This window comes from Oncorhynchus mykiss, chromosome 30, assembly GCF_013265735.2.
Source record: "Oncorhynchus mykiss isolate Arlee chromosome 30, USDA_OmykA_1.1, whole genome shotgun sequence".
NCBI classification, from domain to species: Eukaryota; Metazoa; Chordata; class Actinopteri; order Salmoniformes; family Salmonidae; genus Oncorhynchus; species Oncorhynchus mykiss.
Window position 1 is genome coordinate 9,264,736 of NC_050570.1, and position 14,930 is coordinate 9,279,665.

At 44.4% G+C, this 14,930-nt stretch overlaps 1 protein-coding gene across 1 annotated transcript in view; it reads right to left on the reverse strand.

Moving 5' to 3' along the window:
* Window positions 1-243: 243 nt before the first annotated feature.
* Window positions 244-14,930, reverse strand: part of LOC110521276 (switch-associated protein 70) — a 34,742-nt gene continuing 20,055 nt past the window's right edge. Inside the window, exons 7-12 of the mRNA XM_021598731.2 lie at window positions 14,614-14,795; window positions 6,702-6,809; window positions 3,062-3,228; window positions 1,942-2,140; window positions 1,518-1,614; window positions 244-1,267 (exon numbers count right to left, since the gene is read on the reverse strand). Of these exons, the coding sequence (XP_021454406.2) occupies window positions 1,149-1,267; window positions 1,518-1,614; window positions 1,942-2,140; window positions 3,062-3,228; window positions 6,702-6,809; window positions 14,614-14,795 (872 nt within the window). The 3' untranslated portion in view covers window positions 244-1,148. The remainder of the gene's footprint in view (window positions 1,268-1,517; window positions 1,615-1,941; window positions 2,141-3,061; window positions 3,229-6,701; window positions 6,810-14,613; window positions 14,796-14,930) is intronic.

Here is a 14,930-nt window from a genome sequence, read left to right on the forward strand (position 1 = left end):
TGCTGAGGGGAGGACAGCTCATAATAATTGCTGGAACGGAGCGAATGGAAATGGAAACCATGAGTTTCCGTTATCACCATATCACCAACCATTATCGCGAGCCCGTCCTCCCCAATTAAGGTGCCACCAACCTCTTGTGATGTCCTATTGTGTTCTGTTATGAACATTGTTAAATTATACATCAATAATCAGTTGATAGAGAACAAATGTGTAACTACTTGCAACAATTGCACAAAACTACTGTTTAAAGATTGATGTAATGTTTTATTACAGGGTTCTTTCTTAAGCGATTTACACACATTAAAGAATAGAAAAAGAAAAAAAACAACAACTCCATATCCCCCCATGATCATGGATCTGGTACTGGGATACAAAGCCCTGTAATTTGCTAGCAACAATGCTTCAAGTGTAAAGTTGTAAAATGCCCTGTTTCTTACAGTATGTGTACACAAAAATGACCTGAAATACTGGGAGCAGTACAGTATGATGGCTAGTTATTGAGATAAGCTCCGGTCATTTGATTTTCATTAATTGTCATTTCATGATGTTATCATGGCGTTTTGTTCATACTTACATGGGCTATTTAAGTGCTATACAAATTCTATCACTTTGACAATGGAACCAAAAACAGTCACTAAGCAAGCTGTAGTTTTAACATGTAAAAAAGACAAACTGTTGAAATCTTAGGAAAAATTTAAATACGCCAAAACACGCTCAAAAACATTTTGATAAAAACGACTCCACCTTCCCCACAGACATTTAATTATTAGTGTCAAGTGTGCAGCTCCTTTATTCCTTCATATGAAAGCTATTTTAATCTTGCTGTTCATTTCCCTCTGAGGCTATCCAGGTAGTATCAAGATCTGTGCAGCACCTGCTCTGAACTAGGTTGTGTTCATTAGGGGACGCAATAGAAAACCTTTCAAAACGCTTTGCAACAGAAAACAAAAATGAGCCTTTCGTATTGGACAGGTCCAGGTAGGCCCTCGCCGTTTTATAACCCTGGTGTCTGTGTAAAAACAAGCCTGCCTTTCCTGTTTTCTTTTGAGTTGGTCAACAAATGCTGAAGACGCAACTTGGCACACTGAGGGCAACATTGCATTAATGTTCCAGCAACCATGAGTTTGTTGAATGTGGGAATGGGGGCTCTACTGGTTCTCGGCGGCTTGGTTCTTCCTCTCCTGCCAGTCTTTCTCCCGCATGCTCAGTTCTGCCTCAGTGAAGGACGCTGGGCCCCAGTTAGTGATTTTCTGAGGCCCCTTCGAACCTGAGAAAACAAATCGAAAGTTCACTCACATCAGTGCAGACAAAGGAAAGTTCACTCACATCAGTGCAGACAAAGGAATGTTCACTTACATCAGTGCAGACAAAGGAAAGTAAATGAGGAAAGGAAGCCACTTTAGATTATTGAGATGCACCCAGAGAGGGTGAACAAAAAAACAACACAACAGAGGGAAGAATGAAGAGAGAGTATTGATAAAAGGAGGAAAGTGTACAGTAATATAGTGTCGTGTTACCTGGTTGAACGAGGCGGACTAATCCCTCATGGTGGGCCACTTTATGTTTCCAGGTCCTGGTGTTATTCGCTGCATCCTCCAGTTTCTGCACTACCTCCTGTGACAAACAAAGAAAATACGATATCAGTTGTTTTTTTGATAGTGAAACAGGACAATCCATGGCTCATCTGTGGAACTCTACTGCCACCTACAATTGTCATCTGGTACTATTTGCTTCACAAGGAACCCACCGTTCTAGCACCCCCTACATGTATAATTAGGTATTGTTCTAGCACCAGAACTCTAGCATCCCTGTTCCAGCTGAACAAAATGAGTCCTACTCCTGAACTAAAAATAATTGAGAATCTTTGGTCTAAGTACATTTTAGTCCAAAAATAGGCAGTGGAATCTTTGTCCTGGAAACCAGCCCTAAAACATGCCTAACCTGGTATTGCTCTAGTGCCCCCTGCCTCTCTTTCTCTAGCTGTTCCAGCTGCAGCATGGCGGCCTGCAGGGCATTCTCCTTGGCCGTTCCCTCTTTCCGCAGCTCCTGCTTCTCCACCTCTGTCTCAGAGATGGCCCTCTGCTGGTGGAGGTGGATCTGTTCCAGCTCAGCCCGCTTGACAGCCTCCTCCTCTAGTAACCTGGAGAGACGTACATTAAGTATAGGGAACAGCCTCCTCCTCTAGTAACCTGGAGAGACGTACAATTAAGTACAGGGAACAGCCTCCTCCTCTAGTAACCTGGAGAGAGGTACATTCAGTACAGGGAACAGCCTCCTCCTCTAGTAACCTGGAGAGAGGTACATTAAGTACAGGGAACAGCCTCCTCCTCTAGTAACCTGGAGAGAGGTACATTAAGTACAGGGAACAGCCTCCTCCTCTAGTAACCTGGAGAGAGGTACATTAAGTACAGGGAACAGCCTCCTCCTCTAGTAACCTGGAGAGAGGTACATTAAGTACAGGGAACAGCCTCCTCCTCTAGTAACCTGGAGAGAGGTACATTAAGTACAGGGAACAGCCTCCTCCTATAGTACCCTGGAGAGACATTCTTTAAGTACAGGGAACAGCCTCCTCCTATAATAACCTGGAGAGACGTACTTTAAGTACAGAGAACAGTTAGTTCAGAATGTGTAATATATAAACAAAAGGGATATGTTGATTAAAACAATTATATTGCATACATATCCATCCTTAGGGTATACACACACACACATACAAATTCCCATTGAGAACACAATGTGAAAAGTGCTGATCCCAAAGAAGCACAAATGTCAGCACAGAGGAAGAAAGGGTTTCTGGACGGGAGGGACTGTTGCCTATGTCTATGTAGGAAACATGTAGATGCCTTGGTGTGTGTGTGGCCCCCTTGTGTCTCATTGTATCCACAGAAATGGAATTGTGTGTGTGTGTCACCCCCTTCCACATTGACTCACTCCACTTGTCAGACAATTACAGTGACTCTAGTCAGAGAGACAATCAAGTCCATCAATTCATCTCAAGAGTGTGCATGTGCGCATATGTACAGTCTATGCCTGCCTATGTGTCTGTGTGTTGAGCACCGACCGGGCCTGGAGTCTGCGGACCGTCTCCTCGTCCTGCCTGGCACGTTTCTCGTCCTCCAGGGCGTCCTCCAGGCGGTGGTACATGTCCTCCAGCTCATGGACGCGCTGCAGGTACTGCTCCAGCTCACTGGACTTCTGAGCCACCTGCTCCTCCATCTCCTGTCGCACCTGAAGACCGGCAACAAGACAATGTAGAAAGAGCACCACAGTTCACCTGAAGACCGGCAACAAGACAATGTAGAAAGAGCACCACAGTCCACCTGAAGACCGGCAACAAGACAATGTAGAAAGAGCACCACAGTCCACCTGAAGACCGGCAACAAGACAATGTAGAAAGAGCACCACAGTCCACCTGAAGACCGGCAACAAGACAATGTAGAAAGAGCACCACAGTTCACCTGAAGACCAGCAACAAGACAATGTAGAAAGAGCACCACAGTCCACCTGAAGACCGGCAACAAGACAATGTAGAAAGAGCACCACAGTTCACCTCAAGACCAGCAACAAGACAATGTAGAAAGAGCACCACAGTCCACCTGAAGACCGGCAACAAGACAATGTAGAAAGATCACCACAGTTCACTAAAACTAAATATATTGGTGCTCTTGGACCTGAGGAGTCAGTGCTTAGTAGGTTGTAGCACTGATAGAAGGGGTTGGTTGGTTAGCAACAAAACCAAAGCGTGCACAACTATGGAGAAAAACAGACGGAGTTGGCTTAAGACTGTTGACAACAGGAAAAGTATATTTAGTCTGCAAATGTTTCTTGAAAACATACATTTGCACAATGAGCACTTGTTGTCTCTCAAATATGTTGTTACAGTTGGTTAGCTAGCTAGCGAATCCGTCAAAACAAGACATGGTATCAATAACGAGATACTTTTGGTCACATAATGTATGTGGACACCTGCTGGTCAAACATTTAATTTCAAAATCATTTGCTGCTATAACAGTCTCCACTCTTCTGGAAAGGCTTTCCACTAGATGTTGGAACATGGCTGTGGAGACTTGCTTCCATTCAGCCACAGGTGCATTAGTGAGGTCGGACACTGATGTTGGGCTGTTAGGCCTGGCTTGCAGTCGGCTTTCCAATTCATCCCAAAGGTGTTCAATAGAGTTGAGGTCAGGGCTCTGTGCAGGCCAGTTAAGTTCTTCCACACCGTCCTCAACAAACCATTTCTGTATGGACCTCACTTTGTACACAGGGACATTGTCATGCTGAAACAGGAAAGGGCCTTCCCCAAATTGTTGCCACAAAGTTGGAAGCAAAGAATCATCTAGAATGTCATTGTATGCTGTAGCGTTAAGATTTCCCTTCACTGGATCCAAGGAGCCTAGCCCGAACCATGAAAAACAGCCCCAGAACATTATTCCTCCTCCACCAAACTTTACAGTTGGCACTATGCATTGGGGCAGGTAGCGTTCTCCTGGCATCCACCAAATCCAGATTTGTCTGTCAGACTGCCAGATGGTGAAGAGTGATTGATATGGCAGCGAGCTTTACACCACTCTAGCCGACGCTTAGCATTGCGAATGGTGATTTTAGATTTGTGTGCGGCTGCTCGGCCATGGAAACCCATTTCATGAAGCTTCCGACGAACAGTTCTTGTGTTGACGTTGCTTCCAGAGGCAGTTTGGAACTCGGTAGTGAGTGTTGCAACCGAGGGCAGACTATTTTTACACACTTTAACACTCAGCGGTGATGTTCTGTGAGCTTGTGTGGCCTACCACTTTACGGCTGAGCCGTTGTCGATCCTAGACGTTTCCACTTCACAATAAGAGCACTTACAGTTGTCCGGGGCAGTTCTAGCAGGGCAGAAATTTGATTAACTATTGTTTGTAAATTGTTGTAAAGGTGTCATCCTATGACGGTGCCACGTTGAAAGTTACTGAGCTCTTCAGTACGGGCCATTCTACTGCCAATGTTTGTCTATGGAGATTGCGAGGACGTGTGCTCAATTTTATACTCCTGTCAGCCACAGGTGTGGCTGAAATAGCCCGAATCCACTAATTTGAAGGGGTGTCCACATACTTTTGTTTATATAGTGTAAAACGGGCTGAAACGAGCCACCTACGATTCCCCACATGGCAGCTTGTTGTCCTTGTTGCCAGCTATTTGACCTTTCATTGATGCACGTTGTCAGCCAAGCAGTCTATTTAACTCACTTATTGAATCTAATATGGCTGAACTATCCCTTTAATAGAACTAACTTAACCCATTGTGTCTTCTCTTTCATATATTTATTGGAGACCCATTGTATCTTGTAACCACTCATTTGAATTTTGTATCCTATGCCCACTAACTTCCTACCATTCAGTCCTACCCTTCAGGCTATGAAAATGAATTATGTGATGATTGGAAACACTTGCCATCGCTAATGCTAATCTGTAAACGTTCCCTTCGTTTTTTTTTATACATATAACAAAGAAAAGAGGAAGCAACCCTTCTGGATACTTCCTGAAACAGAGCAGACATTGGCCTGAGATCATGAAATAATCTAACACCTTATTAAGCTGAGAGAAATAACTGTGAAACCTTATTGATGGCAGTCCTGTGAACGGAGGATGACATTTATAAAGTGTGTCAGTAGGATGTGTGGAATAAATGTCAAAAGTTATGAGCTTAGGGGTATATAGATGGGAGGATGAAAGAACTAGAAAGTTGCAATCATTTTCATGGACCCAAGAATTTACTGAATAAATTAAAGAGAACCTGCTGAACAAGCTGAATCAGTGGTTAGGGACAACTTCTACCTACTCAATGAAGTCTCACATGGTGCAGGACAACTTCTACCTATTCAATGAAGTCTCACAGGGTGCAGGACAACATCTATCTATTCAATGAAGTCTCACAGGGTGCAGGACAACTTCTACCTATTCAATGAAGTCTCAACGATGCAGGACAACTTCTACCTACTCAATGAAGTCTCACAGGGTGCAGGACAACTGCAGGACTACTTCGACCTACTCAGTGAAGCCTCACAGGGTGCAGGACAACTTCTACCTAATCAATGAAGTCTCACAGGGTGCAGGACAACTGCAGGACAACTTCTACCTACTCAATGAAGTCTCACAGGGTGCAGGACAACTGCAGGACAACTTCTACCTAATCAATGAAGTCTCACAGGGTGCAGGACAACTTCTACCTACTTATTGAAGTCTCACAGGGTGCAGGAAAACTTCTACCTACTCAATGAAGTCTCACATGGTGCAGGACAACTTCTACCTATTCAATGAAGTCTCACAGGGTGCAGGACAACTTCTACCTACTTATTGAAGTCTCACAGGGTGCAGGACAACTTCTACCTACTTAATGAAGTCTCACATTGTGCAGGACAACTTCTACCTATTCAATGAAGTCTCACATGGTGCAGGACAACTTCTACCTACTCAGTGAAGTCTCACAGGGTGCAGGACAACTTCGACCTACTCAATGAAGTCTCACAGGGTGCAGTGTGTATCTGTAATTCTGAAGTAGCCAGTGTAAGGAAACATTTGCCAACTAAAAGTGTGAGGGGGCAATTTTGTTAAAGTCAATTAAGTAGCCGACCACACAAGGGGTAGTAGTCAGTAGTCAGGTGTAGTTTACAGTAGAAACATATTCTCCTTTGACCGCTAAATTGTGAGTAGCTAGGTAGGTACCATTTTCTCCCTCTCCAGGTCCATCCTGTAGCGATCCTGTTGTTCAGTCTGGGTCTGCAGGAGTCTCCTCTCCTCCTCCGCCGCATTGGCCGCCGCCTCCTCTAGTTTCTGACCAATAGAAGAGGGGACAGTCGTTACATAATTGAAGACAGATACACAATCTTCTCTCCGTCAAAGTTGAGTGCGTTTCTGAATTGAAAATCACTTCCTGAATTGAAAATTAAATCTACCCAGTGCAATGCATGAACTAAATTCTTAACCTAAGCTAATGGATATGCGGCTTTGTAAACAAAACTATCTGAAAAGCTCCTAAATAGGAAGCAAGCACAGCACTGACGTCTGACTTGGCGTCGTCACAGCAGAAACAAACGTATTGTAAAGATTTCCCAATGTCATCTTGTGCTGACAATGCATAGAAAGGAATATAGCTTAGTGAGTTGTATAATTTTTTTATTTCTAAATGAGCGATTTTTTTACTCAACTTTTGTTTAGAAGGGGCATTATTTAGTTGGTACATCCATTTTTGGACTTGTAAATTAATTATATGTACACAGTGACTATTGAAAAAAAAATACTTGGATGCGTAATGAGCTTAGTTCAACTGTAACACCCCCCCCCCCATCAGACCCCAAAATCTAAGTTTGTTTTACTCCATTGTTTGTAAACAATGTAAAATGTAAATCGACATTGTGTGCAGACTCAAAACATTGTTAAAACCATCATTTTGATCTCACAGATGGTCAGTCCCTGCATCCATAGCTCTGTCTATGAATTTGAGAGTGGTTACATTTCTACAGCCCCATAGCTCAGGTGTTTGGGTCATTTTTGTTATTGTTTGAACTGCAGATTTCCCCTTGGTTGTTAATCGGTGATTCCTCTAACATTTGACTCTTTCCATGCAGCTGTGACTTGTCATTTGACCTTTCTCATTCGTTACTCACTCACCATGGCAGGTTAGTGTGAAGTGACCAGCCAATCACAGTGGCTCTTGTGTACACGTGAATCCAAGGTTAAAAGGTTTAAAGAGGGTTGACCCTCAATCTCCAGTCCTGTGTGTATCAGAGAGTACGAGAGACGGGGACTTGTTGCACCTCAATGGGAGAATGTCTAAACATTCATTGTGCCTCTACTCCTCGATGCATAATGAAAGAACAACAAAGAGAGATTGTTTCCTCAGGAAATCCAATGATTGTCCACGGCTACACTATATGTGATACATTGGACAATAAAGTTGTATTGTAAGTCTTGTGTGAGTTTGTCCAAATGAATTGTCAAGGGTCTCATCTATAAGAGCTCAGCTACAATGGGTATCGAGGACAGGCACTGGCATTGAAATGTACAGCACAATCTCTCTACCAATCTCTACAGCGTGAATAAAACATGTTTGTTAGAACTATAAGAGTCAAATGCAATGACCACATAAGACAACATTTATGAATGTTATTTCACTCAATACTGGAACTGCCTTGTTAGTATAATCAGCTCAATAGGAGAATATTGTCACTATGTATTCCATGTTTGTTTGCTGATGAGTGAAATAAGGAAACATCTAATTTAAGTGACATTTCATCCATAATTAGAGACCCAACTGAGCAGCGATAATTGGATTTAAACTGTCAAACTGCATCAGAAGGTCAGACTAAAGAACTTAATCAGGATTAAGAGGTACTGTACAATTGAATCACGATTAAGATAGGTAGTGTAGCTGGAAAAAATGAGTTAAATAGAAGTGACAGCGCAAGACAGGATAAGTTGAGCTGCGGGACAGGATAAGGTGAGCTGCGGGACAGGATAAGGTGAGCTGCGGGACAGGATAAGTTGAGCTGCGGGACAGGATAAGGTGAGCTGCGGGACAGGATAAGTTGAGCTGCGGGACAGGATAAGGTGAGCTGCGGGACAGGATAAGGTGAGCTGCGGGACAGGATAAGTTGAGCTGCGGGACAGGATAAGTTGAGCTGCGGGACAGGATAAGGTGAGCTGCGGGACAGGATAAGTTGAGCTGCGGGACAGGATAAGGTGAGCTGCGGGACAGGATAAGGTGAGCTGCGGGACAGGATAAGGTGAGCTGCGGGACAGGATAAGGTGAGCTGCGGGACAGGATAAGGTGAGCTGCAGGACAGGATAAGTTGAGCTGCGGGACAGGATAAGTTGAGCTGCGGGACAGGATAAGGAGAGCTGCGGGACAGGATAAGGTGAGCTGCGGGGTAGGATAAGTTGAGCTGCGGGACAGGGGTTAGCTGAGCTGTGGGACAGGGGTGAGCTGAGCTGTGGGACAGAGGTGAGCTGAGCTGAGCCGCGGGACAGGGGTGAGTTGAGCTGCGGGACAGGGGTGAGCTGAGCTGAGGGACAGGGGTGAGCTGAGCTGAGGGACAGGGGTGAGCTGAGCTGAGCCGCGGGACAGGGGTGAGCTGAGCTGAGCCGCGGGACAGGGGTGAGCTGAGCTGAGCCGCGGGACAGGGGTGAGCTGAGCTGCGGGACAGGGGTGAGCTGAGCTGCGGGACAGGGGTGAGCTGAGCTGCGGGACAGGCGTGAGCTGAGCTGAGGGACAGGGGTGAGCTGAGCTGAGGGATAGGGTAAGTTATGTCGCCTACACAGAATTAAATTTGACCACTACCTTTTAAAACCATATCTAGCTTTATTTCCCAAACACAATTCTACCTAATCACAACTGCTTTCTTGTCTTTTAATCATTTTAATCATCTTTCAGGCTTAACAAACACTTTGTACTTTTTAGTTGCTGGGATATGAGGTAACAGGGCCTTGCATTACACCTGGGAAGCAAACGCTTCAATTTACTCAACTTGACATTGACTCAAATCACCCCATGGCCATTGGCTCAAATCACCCCATGGCCATTGGCTCAAATCACCCCATGGCCATTGGCTCAAATCACCCCATGGCCATTGGCTCAAATCACCCCATGGCCATTGGCTCAAATCACCCCATGGCCATTGGCTCAAATCACCCCATGGCCATTGGCTCAAATCACCCCATGGCCATTGGCTCAAATCACCCCATGGCCATTGGCTCAAATCACCCCATGGCCATTGGCTCAAATCACCCCAAGGAAAACATTTGTACTATTGTAGCACACAGCTAAATGGATGCACTTTCATGCTAGGTTTATGACCTCATATTTAAGCTAGAGACACCAACTGATGTAAAGCACCTTCAGAAAGTATTCACACTCCTTGACCTCTTCCACATTTTGTTTTGTTACAGCCTGAATTTAAAATTTATTAAATTGTGTGTTTTTTTTGTCACTGGCCAACACACAATAGTCCATTATGTCAAAGTGGAATCAGGTTTTTTGAAAATTTTACAAATTCATTAAAAAAACGAAACGCTGAAATGTCTTTGAGTCAATAAGTATTCAACCACTTTGTTGTGGCAAGCCTAAATAAGTTCAGGAGTAGAAATGTACTTAACAAGTGACATAATAAGTTACATGGACTCACTCTGTGTACAATAAGAGTGTTCAACATGGTTTATGAATGACTACCTCATCTCTGTACCACACACATAAAGTTACCTGACATTGAATATACCTTTGAGCATGGTGAAGTTATTAGTTACACTTTGGATGGTGTGTCAACACACCGAGTCACTAGAAAGACACAGGCATCCTTCCCAACTCAGTTGTAGGTGAGGAAGGAAACCGCTCAGGGATTTCACCATGAGCCCAATGTTGACTTTAAAACAGTTACAGAACAGAATGGCTGTGATAGGAGAAAATTGTGGCTGGATCAACACAATTGTAGTTACTTTACAATACTAAACTAATTGACAGAGTAAAAATAAGGAAGCCCGTACATCATAAAATATATTCCAAAACATGCATCCTGTTTGCAACAAGGCACTAAATTAATACTGCAAAAAATGTGGCAAAGCAATTCACATTTTGTGCTGAATACAAAGGGTTATTTTTGGGGCAAATCCAATATAACACATTACTGAGTACCACTCTCCATATTTTGAAGCATAGCGGTGGCTGCATCATGTTCTGAGTATGCTTGTTACTGTTGAGTACTGGGGAGTTTTTCAGGATGAAAAGAATTAACGGAATGGCGCTAAGCACAGGCAAAATCCTAGAGGTGGTTAAGTCTGCTTTGCACCAGAGAGATTAATTCACTTTTCAGCAGAACAATAACCTAAAACACAAGGCCAAATCTACACTGGAGTTGCTTACCAAGAAGACAGTGAATGTTCCTGAGTGACCAAGTTATAGTTTTCACTTAAACCTACTTGAAAATCTATGGCAAGACCTGAAAATGGTTGTCCAGCAATGATACACAACCAACCAGACAGAGCTTGAATACATTTTTTTTTAATAATGGGCAAATGTTACACAATCCAGGTGTGGAAAGCTCTTAAGAGATTTATCCAGAAAGAATCACAGCTATAATCGCTGCTTCTACAAAGTATTGACTCAGGTGTGTGAATACTTAAATGAGATATTTCTGTATTTCAGTTTTAACAAATGAGCAAAAACAGGTTTTCAGAACGTCATTATGTGTAGATGGATGAGAAAAAAATATATTTAATACATTTTAAATGCAGGTTGTAACACAACAAAATGTGGCATAAGTCAAGGGGTATGAATATGTTTCGGGATTCATCCAATGGCATTGAGGAATACACCACCTCAGTCATAGTCTTCATCAGTAAGTGCATCGATGACATTGTCCCCACAGTGACTGTACGTACATATCCCAACCAGAAGCCATGGATTACAGGCAACATCCGCATCGAGCTAAAATCTAGAGCTGCTGCTTTCAAGGAGCGGGAGACTAATCCGGACGCTTATAAGAAATCCCGCTATGCCCTCAGACGAACCATCAAACAAGCAAAGCGTCAATACAGGACTAATATTGAATCCTACTACACCGGCTCTGACGCTCGTCAGATGTGGCAGGGCTTGAAAACGATTACAGACCACAAAGGGAAACCCAGATACGAGCTGCCCAGTGACGCGAGCCTACCAGACAAGCTAAATGCCTTTTATGCTCACTTTGAGGCAAGCAACACTGAAGCAAGCACGAGATTACCAGCTGTTCTGGATGACTGTGTGATAACACTCTCGGTAGCCGATGTGAGCAAGACCTTTAAACAGGTCAACATTCACAAAGCTGCTGGGCCAGACGGATTACCAGGACGAGTTCTCAAAGCATGCGCGGACCAACTGTCAAGTGTCTTCACTGACATTTTCAAACTCTCCCTGACCGAGTCTGTAATACCTACATGTTTCAAGCGGACCACTATAGTCCCTGTGCCCAAGGAAGCAAAGGTAACATGCCTAAATTATTACCGCCCCGTGGAACTCCCATTGGTAGCCATGAAGTGCTTTGGAAGGCTGGTCATGGCTCACATCAACAGCATCCTCCCGGACACCCTAGACCCACTCCAATTCACATACCACCTCAACAGATCCACAGATGATGCAATTTCAAATCGCACTCCACACCGCCCTTTCTCACCTGGACAAAAGGAACACCTATGCGAGAATGCTGTTCATCGACTACAGCTCAGCATTCAACACCATAGTGCCCACGATGCTCATCATTAAGCTAAGGACTCTGGGACTAAACACCTCCCTCTGCAACTGTATCCTGGACTTTCTGACGGGCCGTCCCCTCCTGTATTCCCTGTTCACCCACGACTGCATGGCCAAACACGACTCGAACACCATCATTAAGTTTGCTGACGACACAACAGTGGTAGACCTGATCACCGACAACGATGAGGCGGCCTATAGGGAGGAGGTCAGAGAACTGGCAGTGTGGTGCCAGGACAACAACCTCTCCCTCAATGTGAGCAAGACAAAGGAGCTGATCATGGACTACAGGAAAAGGCGGGCCGAACAGGCCCCCATTAACATCGACAGGGCTGTAGTGGAGCGGGTCGAGAGTTTCAAGTTCCTTGGTGTCCACATCACCAATGAACTATCATGGTCCAAACACACCAAGACAGTCGTGAAGAGGGCACAACAACACCTTTTCCGCCTCAGGAGACTGAAAAGATTTGGCATGGGCCCCCAGATCCTCAAAAGGATATTATACAGCTGCACCATCGAGAGCATTCTGACCGGTTGCAATACCACCTGGTAGGGCAACTGCTCGGCGTCTGACCGTAAGGCACTACAAAGGGTGGTGCGAATGGCCCAGTACATCACTGGGGCCAAGCTTCCTGCCATCCAGGACCTACAGTTGGAAGTTTACATACACTTAGGTTGGAGTCATTAAAACTCGTTTTTCAACCACTCCATACATTTCTTGCTAGGACAACTACTTTGTGCATGACACAAGTCATTTTCCAACAATTGTTGACAGATTGTTTCACTTATAATTCACTGTATCACAATTCCAGTGGGTCAGAAGTTTACATACACTAAGTTGACTGTGCCTTTAAACATTTTGGAAATTCCAGAAAATTATGTCATAGCTTTAGAAGCTTCTGATAGGCTAATTGACATAATTTGAGTCAATTGGAGGTGTACCTGTAAATGTATTTCAAGGCCTACCTTCAAACTCAGTGCCTCTGCTTCACATCATGGGAAAATCAAAGGAAATCAGCCAAGACCAACAGAAAGAAATTGTAGACCTCCACAAGTCTTGTTCATCCTTGGGAGCAATTTCCAAACGCCTGAAGGTACCACGTTCATCTGTACAAACAATAGTACGCATGTATAAACACCATGTGACAACGCAGCCGTCATACCGCTCAGGAAGGAGACGCGTTCTTTGGTGCGAAAATTGCAAATTAATCCCAGAACAACAGCAAAGGACCGTGTGAAGATGTTGGAGGAAACAGGTACAAAAGTATCTATATCCACAGTCCTATATCGACATAACCTGAAAGGCTGCTCAGTAAGGAAGAAGCCACTGCTCCAAAACTGCCATAAAAAAAGCCAGACTACAGTTTGCAACTGCACATGGGGACAATGGTCATACTTTTTGGAGAAATGTCCTCTGGTCTGAAGAAACAAAAATATAACTCTTTGGCTATAATGACCATCGTTATGTTTGGAGGAAAAAGGGGGATGCTTGCAAGCCAAAGAACACCATCCCAACTGTGAAGCACGGGGGTAGCAGCATCATGTTGTGGGGGTGCTTTGCTGCAGGAGGGACTGGTGCACTTCACAAAATAGATGGCATCACGGGGAAGGGCAATTACGTGGATATATTGAAGCAACATTTCAAGACATCAGTCAGGAAGTTAAAGCTTGGTCGCAAATGGGTTTTCCAAATGGACAATGACCCCAAGCATACTTCCAAAGTTGTGGCAAAATGGCTTTAGGACAACAAAGTCAAGGTATTAGAGTTGACATCACTAAGCCCTGACCGCAATCCTATAGAAAATGTGTGGGCAGAACTGAAAAAGCGTGCGCGAGCAAGGATGCCTACACTTTGACTCAGTTACACCAGCTCTGTCAGGAGGAATGGGCCAAATTTCCCCCAACTTATTGTGGGAAGCTTGTGGAAGGCTTCCTGAAACGTTTGACACAAGTTAAACAATTTAAAGGCAATGCTACCAAATACTGATTGAGTGTATGTAAACTTCTGACCCACTGGGAATGTGATGAAAGAAATTTAACAACAAAAGAGTAATCAATGTAAGATCTTACATCTGTAGAGAGAAACAATTTCCCTCTGCCTTCCCACTTTTTTTCCCACGGTTATGGGTGTTCCAGCAAACAGACTAACTGGAAGTCATGAGTATAACTTCACTAACAATCTAAGAACCATTCACACCACCTTACTGTGCTGGCTTGGATGTTCTCTCTTCACATTGTCCTTTTCACATTGTTGATGCATAACTAGGCCAGCACAGTCTAGCTCAGCTCAGTAGTGTGAAAAAGGCATAGTAGAAAAGGGAGGACTTTGACCGTTGTGAGTGGGCTGTCTGGGCTCACCTTCCTCATGGCCTCCAGTTGCAGCTGCTTGTTCTCGTTGGCCGTCTGCAGCTCTCTCATCCTAAGCTCCAGCTCCTCCTGCTCCGCTTGCTGTTTCTGCCTCAAATCCCGCCGCTTCTGAAGGGACTCGCGGTGCGGCACTGCCCGTCCCAACTGCAGCAGACTGAGACACATCTGGATGGCTGAGATGGAGAGGAGACATACCAGACCGGGGTCAGTTCCAAGGCTGGGAAATATTCAGTATAGGCAAACGTTGTGGCACGTTGCAGATAGAAATGTGATGAGTAAAGCTGATACGATTCCTTATTCTACATTTC